Source organism: Alexandromys fortis, unplaced genomic scaffold (genome assembly GCF_014885135.2).
Source record: "Alexandromys fortis isolate MF-2015 unplaced genomic scaffold, M_Fortis_MF-2015_v1.1 scaffold_0, whole genome shotgun sequence".
Lineage (NCBI taxonomy): Eukaryota > Metazoa > Chordata > Mammalia > Rodentia > Cricetidae > Alexandromys > Alexandromys fortis.
The window spans coordinates 31,634,952-31,660,454 of record NW_026067949.1 but is presented as its reverse complement, the minus strand read 5'-3'; the positions used below and the strand labels follow the sequence as shown (position 1 = coordinate 31,660,454).

Below are 25,503 nucleotides of genomic sequence, written 5' to 3'. Positions count from 1 at the left end.
AAATACTTGAAAAAATCCAAATAATAATAATATTTTAATAATAAGGCTCAATGAAACAAGTATCAAATTCAAATTGCAGTGTTTATAAAGAACAGAACGACACCCAGTTGCTTATATTTTGTCTGTCAATATATTTGTGCTGCAGTAATTGAGTAGTGGTGACAGAGACTGTATGGCTGCGAGAAGCTGAGAGATTCACTCTCTGGGACAGTCAGTGTTACGGAGAGAGATGTCTGCTTCCTGGTTTATAGTAGCACAATGAGGCGTGGTAAATTACTTGAGGATCACATTTCCTCATCACGTTCTGCTCATGATTAGTGGTTGTTAGAATAGTGGGGAGCTTATGGCAAGGGTCTCAGTGAAATAAGAATTAGCTTAAGGAGAGGCGTTTGGGATGTCACAAGGTTGGAAAGGGACGTAGGAAAGGGAATGTTGTTGTATGGAGGTTTACCATCTGGATTGCAGGCAGATAAGAACCCTCGCAAGTTTCTTGATTATTAACTTGAAGTAAGAACAGTCAGTGTGCTTTGTTTCTTTGGCAATATTGTGCTGTGTAGGATAAGCAAAAGTGGTTTAACTATTGGGATTTTGCCAAGGAAATGATGATATGAGGAAATAGGAGCTAGGGTATTGAGCATATGTACACGGTTGTTAGAATATCAAACATAAATTTAAGATTCTTAAGGGAAAGAGGACAAAATGAAAGTGATATATAGAAGTGTAGAGTCAATGTAGTTTTGGCTTAAACCAGAGGATTATTGGAATTAGGATACTTAGGGATGAGTAGGTAATGTGGCAAGTTTTGGTCAAAAATGAGGATGCTCGAATTGAGGCTTTGAGGTATGACCAAGAATTAGTGACTTGAAGACTCATGGAGATTTTGAAGGGGTGACACCAAGGACAAGAGCTTGTGGTGTTGGGTTTGAGTAGAAGTGATTTGGGATTACTAGTTCTGGGGAGCGTTGAGCCAGAGGTTAGAATGCCGTTCAGGTGTGTGTGTGAAGTCAGCACGGGAACGATGCATGGCCTCAAGAAACCGTGTGGCATAGCGTGTGAGCTTAAGGAGGGCGTTTCTTCATCCTGTGTAGTTAAGATCTGAGAGTCCTAAAATAGAAACTCCCATTTTTGATGGGAATGACACAGACATTGGTGAGGTCTGATTTTTAGAACTAATGTGTGAAATAAATAATCAGAACTGAGGTGGAAAATGCAGAGCTGTTTGTTATTATGCACTGTGAAAGTGGGTGGAAGGTTTCAGAGGCTAGGAAGCAGTGAGAAATGGACTCAGATACAGGCTGGGAAGAGCTGCAAGTTAACGAAGGAGGAGACAAGGCATTGAGTGACATGGCCTCCACCCCAGAATGAATAACTTGGAGAGCAAATATTTTGCAATTATATGTAGCCTTGAAATAGGATGTACACTTGTTTCTTGTTCAATGATGGCATGATTCTATTCTGAGTATGGGATGGGGAGAAAGCACCAGTGTATGTTGTTCTGTCATAGAAGGTTCTGCTTTTGGTGGTGGGTAAGCCCGCCTAAGGCAAGGCTGTCAGTTGAGAGGGGAGACAAAGAATAAGGAACAGTGGGAAAGGATTGGGATAACTCAAGAATAGAAAAATGAGCCCTTTAGTACACTTGGCAGTTCTGCTGACTAGAATTGAGCATACACTTGAAGTTAGTTATTTTTGATAGTTCCTTTTAAAATGTGGTAAAATGGCAATTTTATTGACTTTAAGGCCACACTTCAGCATTGTAACATTCCTGCAGCTGTACAGCTGTCATCAGCATCCATATCTAGAACCTTTTCATCCTCTTAAACATTAGCTGTGTTTGTTAAACAGCTTTTCACCCCTTCCCTCCAGCTCTTTTCATCTGTGGCTTTCTTTTTTAAATTTGACTACTCTGAGTACCTCATGTAAGTAGAATCATGCGGTGTTTGTTCCATTATGACTGGCTAATTTTACTTGGTGGAATGTTCTCAGGGTTCATTATATCAGATTCCCCTTTGTTTTGCAGGATGGGTAATATTCTATTATGTGTGTGTGTGTGTCCTCTTATTAATCACTGGAATCCTGGGTTGCCTTCGCCTTTTATTTGTAATAATATGTGAACATAGGTAGGCGTACAGACAGCTACTATAGTCCCTACTTATTGGGTGTATACCAAGTAGTATACTGGATTATATGGTAGGTAACTCTCCGTTAGAATTTGAGAGAACCTGCCATACTATTTTCTATAGAGGCCATGCCATTTTTCCGGTCCCTTTACCAAGCTATAAGAGTTCAAGATTCTTTTCATCTTTATCATATTGATTGATTTCTGAGAAGCTTTTGTGTTTGGTGGGGGTTTGTTGTTATTTTTTTGTTGTTTTATTTACAACACAAAAAACTTTGTAACATTGACAGCCAAGAACTCTATATAAACCAGGTCTGTCACCCAAGTGTCTGACTTGGGTCTTCTGGTCCTAGCTATTCTAATAGAGCATGAGCTAGCATGACCGGTTTTGATTTGGATTCCCCTGGTTAGTAAGTTTGAGCAGTTCATCAGGTGATTGTTTCCTCCTTGGAAAAGTATTTATTTTCATTCTCTCTTTTTTGTTTTCTTATTTATCTATTCATTCATTTATCTATTTTGGATTTTTGTTTTGTTTTGTTTTTGAGGTAGGGTTTCATACAGCCCAGGATAGCCTTGGGCTGGCTATGCAGCCAGGGATGACCTTGAATTCCTGATGATTCTGCCTCTGCATCCCAAGTGTTTTGATATAGGTTTGTACCACCTGTGTCCAACTTGTCCTCTTTTTGTTTTGGGGTTTTGTTTGTTTCTTGACAGGACATCTTGCCGTGTTGTCCAGGCTGAGCTCAAATGATCCTCTTACCAGCCTTTGCAAATACTGTGTTGAAAGGTACATACTCGCAGGTATAGTCGCTCACTCCTGTAATCTTAGTTTTTGGGAAACTGAGGCAGGAGGATTGCTACAGGTTCCTGGCCAGTAGTGTGAGACTTTTCTCAACAACAAACAGGAGTGCATCTTGTCACAAATGATGTGTTTTGTGTCCATTTTTATAGCCGAGTTCTATTCTAGATATTTAGTCCTGATCAGATAATGATATATAAATATCTCCTTACTCTTGTAGATTATTTTAATTCTGTTGTCACCGCTGTTTTCTGATGCAGAAGTGTTTTTAATTTTGTGACCATTTCTTTATGCTTTATTCAAGTGTTTTATGTTTAGTTTGTAATGTTTATGTTTTTGATGAATTTTGAGCTAATTTTTTTTAACATAAAACAAGAGTAAAACCTGAGTCTTGTTATTTTTTTTCTAAATAGAGAATGAAATCAAATTTTACAATATTAAAATAAGACTTTTTTCCTGATACGCATACATACACACAGTTTTTCAACCTTGTAAAGCAAGGCTTTCGTTCCTTGTGCTTGCACACACAGTCTCTCCAGCCTCTTGTCCAGCTGTGCTGAGACCTCTGCACTGAGCGATGTGAAAACATTTATTTTTTTCTCGTCTCCTTAGAGCCAAGATTCAGGGTCTGACAACCGTATCAATACAGTCAGTCTCAAGGAAGCACTGGAAAGGTTTGATCACAGCCCAACTCCGTCTGCCTCTTCCAGAAGCTCACGAAAGTCATCTCACACAGCAGTCTCGGACCCTTCCTGTAAGTGCCTTGACCTGGGGACAAGCATGTGTTTCAAAGAGCTCTTCTAAATTACTTGTGTTGCTGATATCAGCACTTTTGTCCGGAGTTTTTCGAATTCTAGTTTTTTTTCAGTTTTGAAGTATAATTACCTTTCTAGTAAGAAGCAAATTATTTATCTTTAGAAAAGATTTAAGGTCATCAGAAGATGATATATAGATGGTAATGTTCTGCTTACCTTTTAAATGATTCCCTTATAAGAAAAAATACTACCTTTCATTGTAAACCAGGTGCTTATCAGCCGCATGTGAATGGTGGAAACAGAACCCTGGTCCTCTGCAATAATAAGGACTGTTAACCATTGAGTGTTCTTTAATTTATGGAGACTTGGGTAATTGCCTTTAAATTGTAGTTGATCCTCTGTATCTACAGCTGGTAATAGGAAATGCCTTCTCCATTTTCTGTATGAGCATGTGCAGGCTTCTTTCTTTGCCATTATTCTCTAGTCCTATTACAGCTGTTTTATCAAGTATGCATTGTAGTAGGTATTAGTAATCCGAAGTTGATTTGAATTATACAGAAGAATGTGCCTCGCTGATAAATACTATGCTATCTGCTAGAAGACACCTTAGTGTGCGTGGATTTTTATACCTGCAGGGAGCCCTGAAGCCTTTGAGGGAATTGAGGAGAACGGGAGGAACTGTTTTCAAAGTTTTTTGTCACACGTTTTCTTTGTCCTTAAAAAAGAAGTAATTAAAATTACTCTTATAAACATGGATTTATCTATCTAATATCAGAAAGCTAACTTAGTCATTTCTATTCATGAAGCATATTTTGAGATTAACCATTCAGATCTGTTTGTAAGCACCAATTCTCTTCTTTTTTAACTAACTTCAGCAACACCGACAAAGATCCCCACTGATACTAGCACTCCTCCCAGACAGCATTTGCCAGCTCACGAAAAGACGACACAGCGGAGGCCGTCCTTCAGCAGTCAGGTATGCGTGTTAGTCAGCCCTAACAGCCTTCAGCAGTCGGGTATGCCTGTTAGCCGGCATCGCAGCCTTCAGCAGTCAGGTATGCGTGTTAGCCAGCATCACAGCCTTCAGCAGTTCCCTGTTGCAGTAACAGATAACTAAGATACCCTTTCTGTAAGAATCACAATTTTCTGCAGACCTATGACATTCAAAATCTTTCCCATTTTACAGATAAAATGCTAGATAATTATTTTTTTAATTGTGAAAAGTGCTAATTGAGAGCTATGAAGTTTCAGTTGCCTTCAGTTCAGTCCACCCAACTTCCAATTGAGTGTACATCCAAGGGCCTGTGCTGGGTACCATGGGAAAGAAAAGATAAAAAGAGTAGAAAGGGCGACGTACTTTGTACTCAACAAAATACAAGGTTGTGAATGATAAACACATTGTGTTGGTGTTTATGGTGGAAGTCCTCCTAGATGAGTATGAGCATCACTTCATTGTCATTTTTTATTTTGCTTCTAGTCCATAAACTCCCAGTCTGTTGGTCCATCATTAACACAGCCAGTGATGTCTCAAGCTGCAAATTTACCAATTCCACAAGGCATGTCACAGGTATTTTTGTTTGTTTTAGTTGAGCATTTACAAATGATAATTGCATTTAAGCAAATATAATTTTATTCATATGTATATATAAATACATATACTTATAAAGGCAGTAAATCTTAATTGGAAATATTTAGAATATGTAGTGACATTTAGTTACCTACAATGATTTGGGTACCCCTGGACCCTTACTAGACAGAATCAACGGTGCATATATCTTTTAAGATTCTTGATGGTCTTATACAACAAAGAGTTTCCTTGCTTGCTGTGTTATACCATCTTACATATAACAACAGCTTATAGGTATCATTTTAAACATGAGATATACTAGTTCATTTTGTTCTTCCTATGGCTTTTGGAAGATTTGAGTAATTTACATATTAATTTATTTGTTTGCACATGGGGCATTGAGTTCTATGTATGTATTGAGTTACATATATCAGGGATGCTGACAGTATTTGTAATATCTATATTAATAAGCCTCTTGATCTAGAATATATGACATATAACTAAAATAACATGTTATGAAGTCTACATACAAGACTTGGATCCTTAATACAGCATAATCAAGTGTGAGATGCCAAGGGTGGTGGTACATGCCTTTCCTAACAATGTGGGAGGTGGGAGCCAGAAAATCAGGTGTTCAGGGTTTTCCATTGCTATATAGTGAGTTCACAACCAGCCGCCAAAAGCAAAACCAAAATAACAACACAAGTGAAGGAGAGCTGTTCAGAAGTGTGAGATGGCCTGAGTCCAAGGAGAAGTGAGTACTGAAGTCAGCAAGAGAGGAGTTCCCAGCGCACTGCTGCCTTCTGAACTGGAGTTAGAGCTCCTTTACAGTTCCAGAAATACTACTGACTTACAGTGATAAATATAGTAGAAAATCTTCAGTTTATTTGACACTAAAAGCTAGCAGCACTACCCTGTAAGAGCTCTATAACAGTACTGTATTATTAAATATCAAATTGAATCTTCAAATTTTATTTATTTTGAAGTATTGACAGAACTTTTATGTAATATGAAGACATAGTTTCAATATTATTTGTTGTTTAATTTAATTATGAGTAAAATATTATCAACATCTTTATGGAGGTGTTTTTATGAATATATAAGTAATATATACTATATCAAAAATGGTGCTAAGCATTCAGTCCTCCTGTTTTCATTGACTAAGTAAAGCTCAGTACTTATATTCTGTGCTTGTTTCTGTTTTTTAGTTTGTGTATGGTAGAAATGCTTTAAATTGTGACAACATGACATTTACCTGTAGGAAAAAGTAATTTTAGTTACAATAAAATACATGTGTATGACATAAAAATAAATATAAAATATTTAACTAACATTTTTAAAAGGCATGAGAAAGTTGAGGTACTAAATTTGTAATTTTTCTCAAGCCTAGTAGAATCTAATACATGATATCAGTTTGTTGTTGTCATCCTCAAAGGTCAAAGTTTCATTCTTTAAAAGCTATTATTCAGAAGTCAAGTATGATGGTGCAATACCTGGTAGGCAGACGCAGGAGGATTACCAAAAGTTTGAAGCGAACCTGATGTATGGAAAGAGTTCCAATCCAGCCAGAGCTACATAGTGAGGCCATTTCAAGAAAATAAAAAAAAAAAAGTAATATTCAACATCTTTAGCACAAGCTTAAAAAGAACTCATTAATTTAGGACAACGTTTTTTTTTTTTTTTTTTTTTTTTTTTTTTTTTTTTTNNNNTTTTTGGTTTCTCGAGACAGGGTTTCTCTGTGGCTTTGGAGCCTGTCCTGGAACTAGCTCTGTAGACCAGGCTGGTCTCGAACTCACAGAGATCCGCCTGCCTCTGCCTCCCGAGTGCTGGGATTAAAGGCGGGCGCCACCATTGCCCCGCAAGGACAACCTTTTTGAAGATAGAATATGGAAGGGTAGGGTGGGCATTTCCTGCTTTTAGGTGCAGTTCACTGCAGGAAACTATGAAGCTAGATTTCCCACAAAGTAAAATGCTCTATTATTACATAGTACAAAGCTGTTCATGGAAATAAATGAGTAATGAGTCATCGCATGTGCCTAAATTGTAGGAACAGCTTATTAATTGGATATAAAACCCCTGAATGCAGAATGACTTTCTTCATTCATGTGTACATTCATTCATAATTTCTTAGAATTCGTTAGTCTTTTAAAAAACTGTGTTTTAAACTGGTCTAAGGATAGTATCACTGAAAAGTAGTTTTTTTCAAAACAGTATGAGAATGAAATTATTGGTTATTTGTCAGATGTAAATAAGTGATTTTTGTATATGTGGAGAGGAGGGAAGATACTGGGAACTGAACTCAGGGTCTTGAACATCCTAGGGAAATGCTCTGTATTTATTTGAGCCCTCAAGCCCTTTCTTTTTACTTTTTATTTTGAGACCCAGCCTTAAAATGTTGCCCAGGCTAAACTTGAACTCACTCTGCATCCCATTTGTGATCCTCCTGCCTAGCTTTGGGTAATTCTGCCAATGTACACGCAGAGGGCCCTCTAGAGATGACAGTTTGCTTTGGGTTCATTCTCCTCTGGTAAAATGTAGACATGAAGGGAGTAGCTAAAAAACTTGTTTTGCTAAGTTGTTGAGGCACAGATAAGTTGAGGTTGTCTTTTCGCTTTTTTTTAAGAGTCGGGCTCACTTTTTAGCCCTGACTGATCTAAACCATTCTGTGTAGAACAGGCTGGCCTCAACCTCACAGAGATCCACCTGCCTCTGCCTCCCAAGTGCTAAGATTAAAGGTATATGCCAGCACACCTAGAAGCACTCACATCTTCTAGCTGCAGATTGTTCTGTAATTAGTCATGGTCGAGTCAGAAGTCAAAAGCATACCACCAGAATTCAAGCAGAAGTAATATAAAGATGGGAGAAGAATCTCTAAAAAATGCTAAGAATAGGAAGGTAAGCCAGATAAGCCCAACAGCCTGAGTTCTGCCCCCAGACCTGCGTGGTAGAGGAGAGAACAACTCCTCTAGGTTGTCCTCTGACCTACACACACATTTTGTGACATGGGCCCCTCCCCATGTAGTAAGTGTAACTTTAAAAAAATGATGTGAGAACCACCACTCTCATAAATCAAGGGGAGCACAGCCAAGGACGGACGTACTGAGGCAGCCTCCTGAGCAGCTCTTATTCTGTACTAGATGGGTTTCTTGTGGCTGGGGCCACTGAGTAGAGAAGTGCACTGAGCTGTCATGGAAGGAGGCCATCTGCTGGGAAAGTGAGGCTTTCTGGGTGAGCCAGGGGCTTCACATGGGGGAGGAGCAGCTACCACTGGCACATGGTGACAGAAGAGAAGGGCCCCCACCAGCACCAGGAAAATAAGCACTTCTGCAGCAGCTTCTTAGGGGTCTGGAGGCAGACACTGATTTTGAAGTCTAGCTTTAGTGTCACAAGGAGAATAAAGATCGCGGTTTGGGAACTGACATTCTGGTCTCGTGGCACTGCTTGCTTTTCACAGCGCACAGGTATTAGGACCAGGGACTTCTAAGATGTGTTATGCTTTCTTTCCATGTACTGCTGCAGTTTCAGTTTTCAGCCCAGTTAGGAGCCATGCAGCATTTAAAAGACCAGCTGGAGCAGCGGACACGGATGATAGAGGCAAATATTCATCGGCAACAAGAAGAGCTAAGGAAAATCCAAGAACAGCTTCAAATGGTCCATGGACAAGGGCTTCAGGTAAATTATTCTGAGCACAGAGAATCTCATTCACAGTTTGGGTTCCTAAAAATTGCCTCCTCCCACTTAAATGAAAAGTCGGATGCAAGAGGTGGGTTTTTCCCAGTTCAGTACACATTTGTAGTAGGGGGCTGCTTAGACCCAAAATAATCACCCAGAAGCGATATTATTTACAACATTGTTTGCCCAATAGCTTAAGTGTATTGCTAGCTAGCATTTAGAATTAACCCATCTCTATTCATCTGTGTATTGACTCATGGCTATGGCTTACCAGCAAGGTTCTGGCTCGACTGTTCCCAGTAGCTACATGGTGTCTCCTCACTCTGACTCCACCTAATATATAATATATATCTTTCAGCCTTATGTTCTGTTAAGCCATTGGCCGAAAGCAGCCTCTTTATTCATTAATCAATAAAAGCAGCACATATATAGAAGGACTTCGCACACCACACATTAGCTATCTGCTCAATTCTAGAACCTCCAAAGATACTCATTCTGAGGGCATTGCTATCAGCATCATTGCTTTTTACACTAACAAACTTCAATTTTAGTAAGTTCAAATCCATAATTAAAAAAGTTTTACTTTGTAGAACCTTTGAGGTAGAGCGTTTATATGTTTTAGTAAAATGCCAATAGATATGATTCCTATTACTTGACTAAGACATTATGCTTACTACTTGACTAACAGGGATGTGTAGAGAACTAGGGCTTTGCTGAAGGGAAACTAGGTGAACACTCTTCTGTGTACTGTCACGAACTTTGAGTGATGGATGGTACAAAGCTGCCAGCAGCAGCCCTTTGACAAGCACTGAATAACACGGTTGATCTTGTGGCTGAGAAAGAATGAATGTGTATCTTCATAGTTTATTGTTATTATTGCTAATTGGTCTTGCAAAATGTGCTAATTACTTGTTACTTGACTGTTAAACTTCATTTTGCTTGGCTTCTTTCAGTGTTCTCCTTGGTCTTTTTGTTTGTTTTTTTATTTAAAAACTGTAATGCTTATTTAGTCTGGGAATATAGCTTATTGGTAGAGTGTTTACCTAAAATTCTTGAGACCCTGGTTTGATTCCCAGCACCCTCACAAAAAAATGTAATTAAAAATTGGGTGTGTGTGTGTGTGTGTGAGAGAGAGAGAGAGAGAGAGAGAGAGAGAGAGAGAGAGAGAGAGAGAGAGAGAGAATATGAATGTGAGTATGTATGTACTACAGAATATATGTGGAGGTCAGAAGATAACTTTGGGGACTCTATTTTTTCCTTCCACCATGGGATCCAAACACCAAACTCAGACTACCAGGCTTGTGCAGCAAGCTGAGCCTTCCTGCCAAAGAAAGTTCACTGAAATGTAATCTTTATTTTCAAAGATGTTTTTGCAACAATCAAACTCTGGATTGAATTTTGGTTCCGTTCAACTTGCCTCTGGAAATTCTAATATCCAGCAACTTACACCTATAAATATGCAAAGCCAAGTCGTTTCTGGTAGCCAGATTCCAAGTGGAATGAATACTGGACATATGACCACAAACCAGCATGTGATACAACAGAATCTACACAGTACATCAGCTCAGGTAATGGACCAGAATGTCTGCCTAAAGCTCTGTGCTGCATCAGCTGCTAAATTTTAATAAAAATTAGAACATACGATATTGACAACGATCACTAAAGTATTTTGTAGAAAATATGTTACTATTAAATATTTTGATATTTAAGAATTTTATGTTTTGTGGACCTAGTTTAATAATTCTACCAGATTCTTAAAACATGCAAACTTCCTGTATGTAAAAGTCTTTGATTTGCAAGAGCTTCTTGAATAGCAAGCATACTGAATAGAATGTTGTGGAAGTAGGAATAGTTTAATCATTCTGTAGAATTCTGGTAATTAATTAGTGTTCATCTGTTACTATATTTGAAAAACATACTATGTGACCATCACTGACTTGCTTTGAGCCTTTAACAGACGTCTCCCGTGCATGTTTTTTACTTCCCTGTTAAGATCATACTTCTTTTAAAGTATTAGCTTACTTCCCATCAAAGAATCCAGACTAAGTCAACTTTCCAAATCCGCCTTTTTTGTATTTCTCTCAGAATAATATATTTTGCTAGTCCATTTCTGTTCTGTCAGCCATTGTCAAATGGTGAATAGTAAAAGCATGCCGTCCTATAACTGTTAGATAATCTCTGTAAAATCTTCATTTCCAACAGAGTCAACAGAGTGTAATGAGTGGACATAGTCAGCAGACGTCTCTTCCAAGCCAGACGCCCAGCACTCTCACAGCCCCACTGTACAATACAATGGTGATCTCCCAGCCTGCGGCCGGGAGCATGGTCCAGATCCCATCCAGTATGCCCCAGAACAGTACGCAGAGTGCTACGGTAACCACGTTCACTCAGGACAGACAGATAAGGTGGTTGTCATACTTCAGTTATTATTTTCAGAGTTGTAAATTTATTGAATAAAAACAACTTGTGTGCTCAGTGCTTAAGAACACTTGCTTCTCTTCCAGAAAGACAAGTTCAGTTCCCAGCACTCCCCTTCTGCAGCCACAGCTCCTTAACTCCAGCTGCAGGGTTCTCATGACCTCTTCTGGCCTTCTGCATGCCTTCATGCATGCGGCAGACACAGGAAAAGAAAACCATAGAAACAAGAATATAAAAATATCTACATGGGCTAGTGATACAAGTCAGGAGTAGAGAAGTTGCCTGTGTGTGAACAGGACCCTCAGTTCAATCCTCAGTATTTCACTTTTCTCCAAAACCATTAATTTCATTTTTTACCATGAAATTTTAGTTTATTGCTTACTATACCCATTTTTTAAGATTTGAAGTAAATACTGTATCACTTATATTAAAGATTTAACAGAATAACATCAAAATTTATTTTTCATCCTGAGCTGGGCTGTCAGATACAGAAGCCCATTTTGTAGGCACTGTCACACAAAGCTTCAGTGGGCTCTGTCCCCATGCCACTGGGGTCGTAGTGAAGCATTAAGAGAGCAGCACTGGGGTCCCAAGCTGGATGAGCTGGCATGTATTTTGGGGAGCCCGGGAAGAGGGAACATATTTCAATAGATATTTCCTTTCCACAGGAAATGAAACATTAATGAAAATAAGAGAATAACCAGCTCGCATATACTTGGTGTGATAAATATTTGGCAGACTTTATAGCGGAACAGATGAAATTTATGGTTGAAGTAAACAAATGAAAAGTGTGGTCAGAACTTGTTGGCCTTTGTCATAAAGAAACATGGCTTTAAAGGACTGGGGTTCGATCATTGGCACTGCAGAAATAATACTTTTTTGGTCGTGTGGATGGTATTAGCATTAAAGCACACATCTGTAGACTTCCTGCTTTTGTGCTGTGGCTCTCTCATGTCTGCCCTAGTCGGCTACTCCCTTGTCGTCAGTGCTAGCAGTGAACTTCAGCAAACGGGAAAGGCCAACAGAAGGAATACTGTCACCAGAGAATGGAAGAGAAGAGAAACTAGTCAATTCTGACCACGAGTAATATTCTGTATTGATAAATTTCACTTTCATTTATCCTTTAAAATGTCACTTTTCCTTACATTTATAAAATAAAAACCTTGAGTATAATTTTCCTATAAATGTAAAATTTTTTAAAAGTGATTTTATAGTAGTTGTAATTTTCTCATGAACTGTTTGCCATTGTAGTCAATGCACTCTGCTTAACATATATTTAACTCCTAACTATCTTGCCATTTTATAAAAAGTGAACTTTTACAGATTTAAAAGTTTTAATTGATAAAAATATAGACAACAAAACTTCTGTATAAACATTTATTTATTTTGGAGTTTATTAAAAAAAAACTATCTTTTTTTTCCTTATACATACCAATCCAAGTTCCTACTCCCTTCTCTCCTCCCATTCCGTCCACTTACCCTCACCCCACCGCCCCCCATCCACTTCACAGAGAGGGTAAAGCACATTGCTTTGGGATAGGTCAAGGCCCTTCCTGCTATAGCTAGGCTGAGCAAGGTATCCATCCAAAGAGAATAGGTTTCCAAAAAGCCAGTACATGCAGTAGGGATAAATCCTGGTGCCACTGCCAGTGTCCCCGCAGTCAGCCCCAGCCATGTAACTGTCACTTACATTCAGAGGAAGTAGTTTGATCTATGCTGGTTCCTTCCCTGTCTGACTGGAGTTGATGAGCTCCCATTAGCTCAGGTAAGCTGTCTCAGTGGGTGTCCCCATCACAGTCTTGACCTCTTTGCTCATATTCTCACTCCTCCCACTCTTAAACTGGACTTTGGGAGCTCAGTCCAGTGCTCTGATGTGGGTCTCTGCTTCTGTTTCCATCAGTTGCTGGATGAAGGTTCTATGGTAATATTTAAGATAGTCATCAATCTGACTACAGGGCAAGGCCTGTTTGGGCACCTTCTCCTCTGTTTCTTAGAGTATTAGCTGGGGTCATTCTTGTGGACTCCTGGGAATTTCTCTAGAGCAAGGTAGCCCCATAATGGCTCCCTCAATCAAGATATCTCTTTCCTTGCTCTCATCTTTGTCCTTCCTTCATCTCAACTATCCTGGTCCCTCAAGTTCTTCTCTCCCCCTCTCCTTCCACCCTCCTTTTCCCCCACCCCCACCCCCATGCTCCCAGTTTCATCAGGCGATCTTGCCTATTTCAACTTTCCTGGTGGTTCTATGTATGTTTTTCTTAGGGTTCACTTTGTTACTTAGCTTCTCTAGGATCGTGAACTATAGGCACAACATCCTTTGTTTATAGCTAGTATCCACTTAGGAGTGAGTACATACCATATCCATCTTTTTAGGTCTGGATTACCTCACCATCCATTCACATTCATTTTGGGTTTGTTGTTGTTGTTTTGAGACAGGATTTCTCTGTGTAGCTCTGACTGTCCTGGATCTCCCTTTGTAGACTAGGCTCACCCTGAGATCTGCCTGCCTCTGCCTCCCAGGTGCTGTGATTACAGGCATGCAGCACTGCTACCTGGCTATGTGTTAACCATTTTAGAGTGTGCTGTCCTGTGGCCTTGAGTATATCCACACGTGGTTCCAGCTATCACCCTCAACCATCTTCAGAGCATTTTTTATCTTTCCAAATTGAAACTCATTAAACAACTCCTTAGCCTTTCTGCCTGTTGATTTTGGCAACCACCATTCTGTTTTCTGATTATATAAATTTGACTGCCTAGAGATACTTTGTGTAAATTAATTACCCAGCAATTTATCTTTTTGTAACTTGTATTTCACCTAACAGAATATTCTCAGGGCTTATCTGTGTTTTCAGATATCAAATTTATTTTAAGGACAAGTGTTCTTCTGTATGTTGTACATAGGTAGCATTTTCCTTACCGTTCTGCCAGTGGATCCTTGGGTTGTTTCCATACCTCAGCTGCTGTCAGTAAATACAGCTGTGCACAAAGCATCCTCGTGTGAGCTTCCTGCCTTTTGCATTCTCTGACTTAGTGCTCAGAAATGGACTTCTTTTAATTCTTTGAAGAACTGTTACAGGATTGTCCTGGTTAGGGTTAGTTGGTTGGTTTTGTTTTTGTCAACGTGACACAAGCTAGCGTTAGTAGGAAGAAGAATCTCAATTGAGAAAACAGAAAAGCTCTATCCTGTTGTCTGTAGGCAATTTCTTGAAGAATGATTAATGTGGAGGGGCCCTGCCTATGGGGCAGTGCAGTTCCCTGCAAATGGTTCTGGGCTGTATGAGAAAGCCAGTAAAGGGTGCTTCTCTGTTCTCTCAACTTCAGTTCCTCCCTCCATTGTTCCTGCCTTGGCTTCCCTCAGTGGCCTGTGACTTGGGATTTTGTAAGCTAGATAAACCCTTTCCTCCTCATGTTGCTTTTTGGTCCTGGTGTTTTATCATAGCAATAGAAAGCAAATTAAGACAACAGTTTTCCTAGTCTGTTAATTTTTCTGTAATAGTGAACTGATTGGCACACAGTGGCTTTCCATTGCTATTTTATTTTCATTTCTCTAATGATTAGGTCTAGTGAGGACTTTTTTTATGTGTCTCTTGGCTATTCGTATTTTTTGGAAAAAACGTTTAACTTTTGTCCAGTTTTTAAATGTATTGAGTGTTGTTTGATTGCAAGAGTTCTTTATATGTCTGGCTAAGCTTGATCTCATCCAGTTAATTTTTTATTTAATGTTACCTACCTGTGCTTTTGGCATTGATAGTGATATTGTTGCCAAGCCCAACATCATGAAATTTGTGTGCCTTTTTTCCTAAGAGTTTTGTAGTTTATATCTTATGTTTAGATCTTTTATTCATTTTTATATATGGCATGGCAGGCCCTTCATTATCTTGAATATGAGTATTTTTTAAAGTTGTTTTGTTGTTATAATATGTTTTATATTACAAACTGTGTGTGTGTATGTATTGTTTGTTTGATTGATATCCCCACACACACCAAGAAAGAGCTCTTTAAAATTGTTTTTGGTGCTGGAGATTGACCCCAACATGCTATACAAGCAAGCATTCTGCCACTAAACTATATCCCTAGCCTCCAAGGAGAATCTCTGAAAACAGAAACTAGGAACATATGCTTTTATAAAATAAATGAACCATTTCATTGGGTATTATCTAAGATAAATATTTAGCTGACTTGAGTTATGCTTGGTCCTTTTGATGCCATTTCTTTGTTTTCTCTCACAGATTTTCTCAAGGTCAGCAACTTGTGACCAAATTAGTGACTGCTCCTGTAGCTTGTGGGGCTGTCATGGTACCAAGTACCATGCTTATGGGCCAGGTGGTGACTGCCTATCCGACCTTTGCCACACAACAGCAACAGCAGCAGCAGCAACAACAACAGCAGCAGCAGCAACAGCAGCAGAGCTCCCAAGAGCAGCAGCTTCCTGCAGTTCAGCAACCATCTCAGGCCCAGCTGACCCAGCCACCACAGCAGTTTTTACAGGTAAGTCTCACCATGGGGAAGTCGCCTAGAGCTGATTGCCTATTTTATAACCAAACAAGATGATAAATGAACAAGGTTGTAAAAGACCTGGAAAATCTGTAAAGGCTTTTTGTAGGATTTAAATATCTATAGAAATAGAAAGCTTGTCCTAATCGGCTATTTTATTTTTCTTCTTCAGTCTTGGAAGGCTTTTAAAACCTTGTCAAGCCAAACTTGTAGTTATCTGAATTTCTGGCCAGAGTAAGTGGCCTACTTCCTGACCATATCAAATCACTTATTAAGCCCATTTTCTCTCTCAGGCTAGTATTTCAAGAATTTAATAAAAAAGCCCCATTTTCTTTCTTTAATACCTTCAAACTACTCTTCACTGAGCAGGTACATCAAGAAGAATCCCTTTTTTAGCCTAGGAGTTACCTTAATCATCAGATAAAATTTTATTAGATTGTGATTTTGTTGTGTTTGTTGTGCCTGGCCTGGAACTCATGCAGATCTTCCTGCTTCTGCATTCTGGGATTACAGGTATGCACTACCATGCCAGATTATTGAAATTTTCTTGTAGGTGCAGTATAGTTTGTCACTAGAACTTAGGCTCTAAAGTCAGGATGCCCTCAAATTGAGTAATTGTGATACCACATACACATGACCTTTGCGATAGCACTTAAACTTGTCAAACCTCTTGATGTATTGGATGTAATAGTTTATACTTCATAACACTTTAAGGTATATAGCTAGCTGTCATTGATGACCATGATACTGGCAAATGTGGTAAGACATTCATATTAATGACAAAACCCACCCAGATGCCATGTGGATAAACCTATCCATAGGTCCAGAAGAAAGTCCCCGTCGGCTAGGATCCTCTGCCAAGAACCAACAGAACTAGTTTCTAGACTCTAGTGTTGGGGAATCTGGTGTTTTTTCTACAAGAGGCCATCTGGGCTAGGTGGAATTCTTATTTTGGTAACATGGAATACTGAAACAGCCTTACTGCTTAAATATTTGAGTCACACCCACAGGACTTAAGTCTGAACTACTAAAATTAATAACTAGGTTAGCTATTGTTATAAATAATAAAACAAGTCTTAGGCTATTATTTAGATGATAATATATAAATACACAAACACATATATAATATACATGTTATATATAAAAGCTCCAGTGAGATTTAAACAAAAGCTTTAAAAAATGTGATTTGCCTTAAGGTCTAGTATTTTGAATCTATCAAAGAAGACAGGCCTTTAAAAAGAAGGAGTGTTTGGGAACAGGGAGACAGCTCAGTGAGTGAGGGTACTATCTTCTGAGCCTGATGTTCAGTCTCAGATTTCTACATAGTGAAAGGAGAGAACTGACTCCCACAGCTGTCCCATGACTCCCACATGTGAACCCTAATAGTTGCACACACAAACAGAATAAATGTTTATAAGATGAACATCCTCTTCTTTCTTGCCCCCACCGCAAACATGCATCCCCAAAACATAAGAACTTTGATAAATACATAATTTGGCTTTTCTAATGGACCTGTTTGAAAATGTACTTGGATTGTAGTCAGGGAAGTAAATGCCATAAATCCATTTGACTTACCAAGACTTTTATGGTAGCAAATCAAGAAGAAAAATTTTAAGTAAGGTCCTTGTCAAGTTTCGTCATCTCACGGTTTAAATCTGTCCTTAGACTTGAGTACATAGGTTTTCTTCATACACATTTGCAAATGTTACTAGTTTCAGTTCAAGGATGTCTCAGTGTGTGCTGTCTTCCAGAAGTTGTTCACTTGAAAATTCTCCCACTGTCTCAGCTAGTCCCTTTTTGTGAGCCAGGAGTCAAAACATGACTAAAGAAACACTCAAGAGTTGAGGCTTTCAGGTCTGACATGTGGATTAGTGATGGTAGATCAGTCCCTGTTTGGGGGAGGGGTTATTTTTGTTTTGTTACTTCATAAGGCCACATAGGACTTCAGCCTCCAGCAGTGCCCTCCTTTTTTCTATAATGTTTGTACAAACTCAGCATCATAGATACTTGTACTGAGGGTGGGAGAAGTAGACCGCTTGATAGTGTCACACATCTGCAGGTGGACCAGCTCAATTTAACCAAATCTACTTAAGGCCTGTGCTTTTCTGACTACTCCGGTTGGGGGAGGGACGCTAGTGTGTGCGTGCAAATGTGTGGAGGCCAGCAGTCAGCCCTCAGGTCTTGCTCCTTAGTCTACCTTGTCTTTCTGAAATGGCCTTATAGGAACCTGGGGCTCACTTACTAGGCTAGGTTGGCTGACCAGTGAGCCTCAGGGATCGTCCTGTCTCCACCTCACCCAATCTGGGATTACAAGCACTTATGGGCAGAGCTATATTTTTTTTTTAACTCTGGTCTTGTTCTTAACCAACAGGCAGACCTATGTGCAGATGGCACTGTCTGTCTGACCAGGGAGTATCCGTGTCTTATACAGACATAGCTGTGCTCCAGTTTTTCTGCCTAAATTTGGGCCTGGAGGAAATAAAATAAAAATATGCAGTTTGTCTCAAGACAGTATTTTATACTATTAAATTCTCAGCACAAATTCCTTTGAATTAAATTTTATTATGCTTTTAGAAAGAAGGTAAGGCTTCTGTTTTCCAAAACCAGTTTTCCAAAACCAGATTAGTGAACAAAATGAGAATTTAAAGCTCTTGTCCCTGTGGACAGTGGACAATGTGAATGGACAGTGTGAAGACATAAAATCATGTGCATAATCCTCCTTTTGTTTTGTAGACACCTAGGTTGCTCCATGGGAACCCTTCCGCTCAGCTCATCCTCTCTGCTGCCTTTCCTCTACAACAGAGCACCTTCCCTCCGTCGCATCACCAGCAACACCAGCCTCAGCAGCAGCAGCAGCTTAGTCGGCACAGGACTGACAGTCTGAGTGACCCTCCCAAGGTCCAGCCACAGTAGCACACACACTTCCTCTCTGACACTAGAGAGGAAGGGGATGGCCAGAAAGTCACTCAGATGACATACGGTTAGAAGTTTGGCAGTTCTGTGAGGGTAGTCTTGAGTGTTCCAGTTCCTGGATTAGTTGGTAGGGAGATGCTGCCCAGTGCTACAGATGTACATTAAATACCAGCCAGTGGGGGATTGTAGGGACACAGCCAATCGGACAGTTTCTTTGCCCAGATATTTTTTTGATGGAGAAAGAGTATATTGCCAAATGTTAACAAGCTCAACTATCCTGACCTTTACTGAATCAGAAAAGCACTGACAGTGTTGGTAGCTTTAGTGGTTCTGTGCCTGGTATCAAATGTCAGAGGACACACCACTGCCAGGGGTTTGCTTAGATCCATGAAGATAGTCCAGTAGTTAGTAGTCCCCACCCCAAACTCCCCTCCCTGCTCAGATAATGATGGATCAGTGATTCCTTTCAGAATGTTGTGCAGGTTTGAATTCTCTGTATAGACGCTCTATAGATGTGTCTGTGTCTGGATGGAGGAGAGCAAGCCTTCTTTGCGCAGCATGAAAGCATTATCTGTCCCTTACAGGTATGAGTACATTTCATTAGATTTTGACACCATGTACAAACTGATAGCAGCCTCCTTTTCATTTTGTTTACAACATAATAGTGTTCTAGTCACTTTTCCAGGGCACAAGTCTTTTTGTGCGTGCTTTGGCTGTGGTGTCACAGTTTGTTCAGTGAGATATAATGTGCTGCTGGGAATGGATTTTTTTTCAGGTTAAATTATTGCTACATTTCCATTTATTCAGAAATATCCCTATTTCATTATTTTAATTATGTTTGAAAATAGAATTGCACTGTTTTATTTTGGATGGTTGGTTGAGAGTTTGATCATGTATTTTGATATGTTTCATAGTTGGAATATTTATGTAAATGGTTTTCAACAAGCCTGAAAGTGATTTCAAGAATGTTTCAGTTATAAGAGTCAAATTTGCACACAGAACATTTTAGGCACTTTTTAACATTCTCAGTGGTGGGAATTTTAACTTTTAGGATTTGTTGGAATCTTTTTATTATCCTTAAAAATTTCAATGCTTCTTTTAGTCAAAATGATTCAGGGTTATTTGAGGGGGGAAAAACCCATAGTGCCTTGATTTTAATTCAGGTGATAACTCACCGTCTTGAACTCATTGTCTGGTTTCAGTAGCAGTTTTGAAACCTTAGTACATTTTTAGCAGCATGTGGGTCTCAGTGTCATTCTCAAGTTCCCATGAAGACTGCTGTGTCTCATGGGCCACCTGAATAGGATCACGGTTGTTAATGTGATCCCAAATTTATTTCCAAATTGTTTCTTCCTTTAAAGCTAAATAGTCCTTTAAGAATTACTGGTAAACACTTGCTCAGAGGAAGGGTAGGAATTGCCTTTAACCTTTGTCAAACCACGACTGTAACTCACATGCTTTCTAAACATGAATTAAGATTTCATCTGGCAATATCATACTCTACAGGTAATAAACTCCAACGAAGTTACATAGATTTTAAAGAGCATTTTTTTTTTTTAGATTTTATGGTACTAATAATGAAATTTTCAATTATAGAACAAAAGAGAAATAGAAAATAAAACATTACTGGGAAAAGGGAAGACAAGTGTGGCAAATTAGAATTGACCTTAGAAGAAAGTGTGTACCGGATGAGGCTGCTAAGCAGAGGTTCTCAGCAGTGAAAATAACCTAACGCAGAATTCCTAGATAAGGGCTCTGGGGAACACGGAATCAGTTATCTGTCCTCAGCTTTGTTGTCATCCTTAAGTATGTCTTTGTTTTCCTGTTTACCTGGCTGCAGTTAAGTTAGAAAGTTAGTGGTGAAAAAGAACACAACCAAAGAAAATTGGTACCTACCCTTCTGCAAAGAATTGTGGCTAGATACCAGTCAGTAACCGACATATCAGTCTCTAGTTGACGCTCACATGGACACCCGGAGAGCGGGGAGAACACATGTATGCATATGCAAGCTTATACACACGTGATGAAATTAATGTGAAATAGAGCACCCACACTGCTTTCTCCCCTTCCAAATTGCCTTCCATGTCATCTGAGTTGTGCCTCATTTACTTTTTGGCAATACCTAGTGATAAGGATTTAGCTAACAGGAGATACAACATACTAATTATGTAATTCTTGTTGTTCTCCACAGTTTATCTTCCTGCTTCAAAGCAGTTGATAAAGGAGCACCAAGCCACTAACTTAGGTGTCCATGTGGAGCGCGGTGCTGGGCAACACTTGTCAGCACCAACTAACTGCCTCTCAGCTCCTTAATTCTTGCTTTCCCCGATGGCAAACTGTCCCTGTCTGTATCCTACATAGACTTCAGCATTCTGATGAAGGTTGATCTGTTGCCTGCTCTTCATTTCTATAGCCAAAGTTGTTGACTGAAACCTAAATCTAAAAATCTAAATTATGAAAAGATACCAAATAGAAACACTTCTCAGCTTCTTATAAACTTTAATGTCCCCTACTCTATTTCATGGGGATTCATTTTTCTTTAAAATTTGGATTCTGGGCAGCACTTTTTAGTTAAGAAATTGTTCGGGTGCGGGTCAGATAGGTTCTCGCTGCCCTGCAGGTACCTTGCTCTGGGCTGCTTCTGCATGGGGTGTTGCTGACGGTAAGGGATGAGGACAGTACAGCACAAAGCTGCTCTTGAGGCTGGCGTTGGAAAGTACTCCTCTTTTCTTCCTTAGAGTAGTAACTATGGAGGGGCTGCATACAACTGAGCACCACAGGCCCTTCCCCAAGCTCTGGAGTGCTGAGCTCTGCTGTCGATAGACATGGCTTAGGAATGTACTAATAAAAGAACGCCTGTGCTTTTGAATAGTGATAGAAAACTGTGCAAACTAGTGTGTGTTTGAGTTGTGTGTGCTGTAGTTGGCCGTTGCCTTAAAGCAGTCTCTTGAAGTTAGTTGGGAGCACTGAAGCAGTCCAGCTGTATAAAGGGCATCGTGTGGAGGGAATGAGCCCTTGTTCAAGCCTTAGAAAGGGACCCTTAAAGTAGTAGTCTACAGAGGTAGATTCTTTTCACTTGGATATTACTGTGTGCTTAAAATGTTTCCACTACATTAAGGATTTTTTTTTTTAAGTGGAACGCAGATAGCATTTTTAGTATTATTTTTTCTGTATGGTGATTAGTTTGTTGGTAAGCATTTGTGTAAAACGCGTTCAAGCTTATCACCTTTCCAGTACCTGTGGTCCTGTTCTTAGTACCACAGAGTCCACATGGAAGGTATAAACACTGGATATTAATATTGCTGAGGGCATATAGCCAGGAGTAAGCTGACTGGAACTCTTCAGTGGTGGAGAAGAAACAGCACAAAGGCACTTGCCATTTTCGTAGTGATTAGAGAAAGAAACCTTTTACGTTTGTCTGGATTGAGTGAACACTCTTCTAAGAGGAGCTTCTGAAGTAAATGCAAAGGAAAAGAGTTGACTATTTTTATAGCATATTTAATATATTTGTATATAACTATGAGTATAGTAGGAACCCTCCACCTGCCTTCCACTTTTCTAATCCCCCCCTTTGCCATAGCCCTAGTACAGCCTCATCCGCATGGGTAATGTGCCTATTGTCAGCCTACCTACCAAAAGATAGTGCTGCTGCTTTCTGAGACAGGTGAGACCAGACTCTCATGCCTGGGGATCCTTTATGGGAGGAATAGCACACACTTAGATCAACATACCACAGTCTAAAAGCATCATTTTGAAAGGTAATAAAGCACTTTATTGCAATTATACATTTAGATAAAGTTTGTATCTTAGGCATTAACCATTTTTAAAGGATCCCCTAATCATCACTTAGGTGAAATTATAAATGACACATTTCTGAGAAATGTTTAGATCCAGTGAACCGTAGCAGGTTTATGGGAGTGATTTCAAGGTAGCCAAATAAACTCTGACTTTTGTTTTGAATGTGGTGGAGTCAGGAGATTGTAGATGCATAGTTCATTTAAACACTATTGTAAACCTATCTTGCCTATTGTGTGGACACCAAAAGAGACCAATGAGCCTGTTTGTTTTCAGAGGTCTAGGAAAATATGCATCTGTCTTGAGTAGATACACAGAACTAATCTATCAACGGTTGGTAGTAATATTTTAGGATACGGTAATTTCAAGAATTATTGAGTGTTTTAAATGTGCCCTGAAATGTTGGCATGTCATTTCAGCGTTCCCACTTGAGTTGCTCTTGTAATATTTTTGCACAAAAAAGACTGAGAATGACTGCTTTGGTTGAAGAAAACTATAATTTGGTCTTATTTTAATGTCTCCTGTGGAAACACCGGAGGTAAATTTTGTTGGTAGACTTACTAATTCAGGATATTTCAAACAGTGTTGAACAGCTCACCAGAAATTACGCAAAAGTATATATTTAAAAATTAAAATTCTTTTTTCCACGTGACTGTTTGCATATTTTTTCTGTTGTCATAACACTACATTCCTTGTTTTCCTGAAATAATAATACTTTGAAAGATGAGTATTTAACAATACTTTCTAAGTTGCTGGGTTTTCCCAGGAAAATGTTCTAGAGAAATAGGTTGTATTTGTATATAGTTTGTGGAGACTATTGAGACCCCATCAACACCACCAGCAAACACTGAGGTGCTGAACTAAGCGACAATCACCATAGGAAGTAGTTATAGGAGGTCTTAGAAGTGGTTGGAAGGAACTTGTTCCGAACACAGTTCTCTGGGTTTCTTAAATAAAATGGCTATGTATTTATTTATATTTGTTTATCTACATTTGGTCTCCTGTATTTAATTTATGGTCAGTTTTGTTTTGCATCATTATCTTGTTCTTGGGTCTTATTTGGGGCAGCAGTTGTTACCCTGCCCCCAGTGACTCTCCACTGACAGATAATTGAAACCCTTTGTACATCAGGACGGCAGTGGTGGGTCAACCTGGACATCCCTGCACTTCCTCCTGCTCTGCTTTATTACATTACTCCAACCTTTCTCTAGTGTCACTTGTTGCCTTCAGTGTTTCATGGGCGCTTTGTATATGGGTACTTCCCACACAGTCAAAGGCCAGTACGACAGAAGCAAGGGCACATGTTACACGCTGCCTTTGCTTTTGCCCATCTGGGTAAATGCTAGCAAAATAGTACCTTTTAATGGCTGGCATCATTATTTCCATATATTGAGTCCATACAAATAGTTACACAATGTATGCATACTGAAAACTCTTTAAAAAGTTGATTATCTTTAAATTTCCATAGCCAGCACTGACTAGTAAAGCGGTACTTGAACATGGGAGGCCTCGCTCCGTGAGGATCCTTCCTGTTCACCTGACCTGTGGATATAGTCCTCCCATAGTACTCTCATTGCGGCTTTGGAGTCCCACAGGTAGGGTCGAACTCACAGGGACCCCTTGGAGAACAGTAGTTAAAATACAATCAGACAAACTGAGTTTAATTCTGTAAAAGATGTTTAACTCTGAGGAGAGTAAGTTGAAAATATGCCATCTTTAGATACATGCTTTTAAATCAGAGAAAACTGTAACATTGCTTTACGAAATGACATTCAAATTGTTTGTGTTTGAGTACTGGTTCAAGTTTATTGCTGACAACAGTTTTAAGAATACAACAAACCTAAAATATAGGAAAAGCTGTTATCTTGAAGTTGACACCTTCAAGCAAAAACATTACCCTCAAAAAGTTCCTGATTAAACACTGGATGTATCAGCCAAAACAACTGGAATTTTGAAACCATTCTAAAGTTATTTTGAAATCTATTTTATTGTGGCTTCAGTTGGGGAAAGCTCTAGTATAGCACTTTCACATTCACCCTGTGTAAGGAGTGAAGCCCAAAGACAAGCTCAATTAGTGCTGTATTAAAACCAGTTAGTGCAAAAAAATATAAATATATATATATATATGTTTTATCTTTGTAAACTTTGTTAAATCAGTTAGTGGTTGTATAAACATGCACCAGATTCTTTGCTGTTCTCTGTGGTTCTTGCTGTGCTGTTCTTGACATTGCTGTCCTTACTGCTTGGTTCTGGGTTTAAATGAAAACAGTAGACATAGCTCATCATTTCCGGCTCCCGAGGGAGAGATACACATGGCTGCTGACCTCCAGATAAGAATACCCCCCCCCAAGTAAATAGTTCATTGAGATAAGTTCAGTTATTAGAAAAGACTGGCATTCTTTCAGGTATTACCCTTTTGCCAAAACCCTAAACTCCACAAACGATGGATAATGAATGGTTTCAATGGTGCTATTAAATAGGTTCCCTGGTTTTCATAAGCTACATTTGGAAAACAGTATTGACTAAAATATGGACTGCTGTTACCAGGTGAATATTGCCATTTTAGTTGAGTTTGATACAATTGGTTATCCTTGGTTATCAAAGTTACTTCTTAAGAGGTAAAACTGTGTTGCCAGCATGCCTTCACTCAGGCCTCTTGCTATATGAGCACAGGCTCTACCTACATCTCCATGTACTATCAGAACGTTCTTTTCCATAGACGCCTGTAATGTATTCAGAATCAAAAATTACAGCAAAAGAGCCAAGCAGTAGCAATGGATTTTCTGTTTTTGTTTTAATGTCAAAATAATTAGATCCAAACTTTGTTTCCTTCAGTTTTAAAAATAAAGAATACCTCAGTGCTGCTTCTCAGTATGAATTACCTGCTTTCTGTGGACATAACATGTAAGAGTCACATTTGATTTACAGAAAGACTATTAAATGTTTTTAAATCTGTCAGTGACATTTTCCTTTCTTT

The 25,503-nt window shown here is 39.2% G+C and overlaps 1 protein-coding gene across 8 annotated transcripts in view; it reads left to right on the top strand.

Annotated features, from left to right (window-relative positions):
- Positions 1 to 25,481, top strand: part of Clock (clock circadian regulator) — a 78,678-nt gene extending 53,197 nt beyond the window's left edge. For 7 of the 8 annotated variants that reach the window (XM_050150295.1, XM_050150294.1, XM_050150290.1 and 4 more), the window contains 8 exons: positions 3,528 to 3,669; positions 4,546 to 4,646; positions 5,148 to 5,237; positions 8,757 to 8,909; positions 10,274 to 10,477; positions 11,112 to 11,314; positions 15,554 to 15,812; positions 18,552 to 25,481. In XM_050150295.1, coding sequence (XP_050006252.1) covers positions 3,528 to 3,669; positions 4,546 to 4,646; positions 5,148 to 5,237; positions 8,757 to 8,909; positions 10,274 to 10,477; positions 11,112 to 11,314; positions 15,554 to 15,812; positions 18,552 to 18,731 — 1,332 coding nt within the window. In that variant the 3' untranslated portion in view covers positions 18,732 to 25,481. The remainder of the gene's footprint in view (positions 1 to 3,527; positions 3,670 to 4,545; positions 4,647 to 5,147; positions 5,238 to 8,756; positions 8,910 to 10,273; positions 10,478 to 11,111; positions 11,315 to 15,553; positions 15,813 to 18,551) is intronic. The other variant, XM_050150296.1, reaches the window with a different exon arrangement.
- The last annotated feature ends 22 nt before the right edge of the window (positions 25,482 to 25,503 follow it).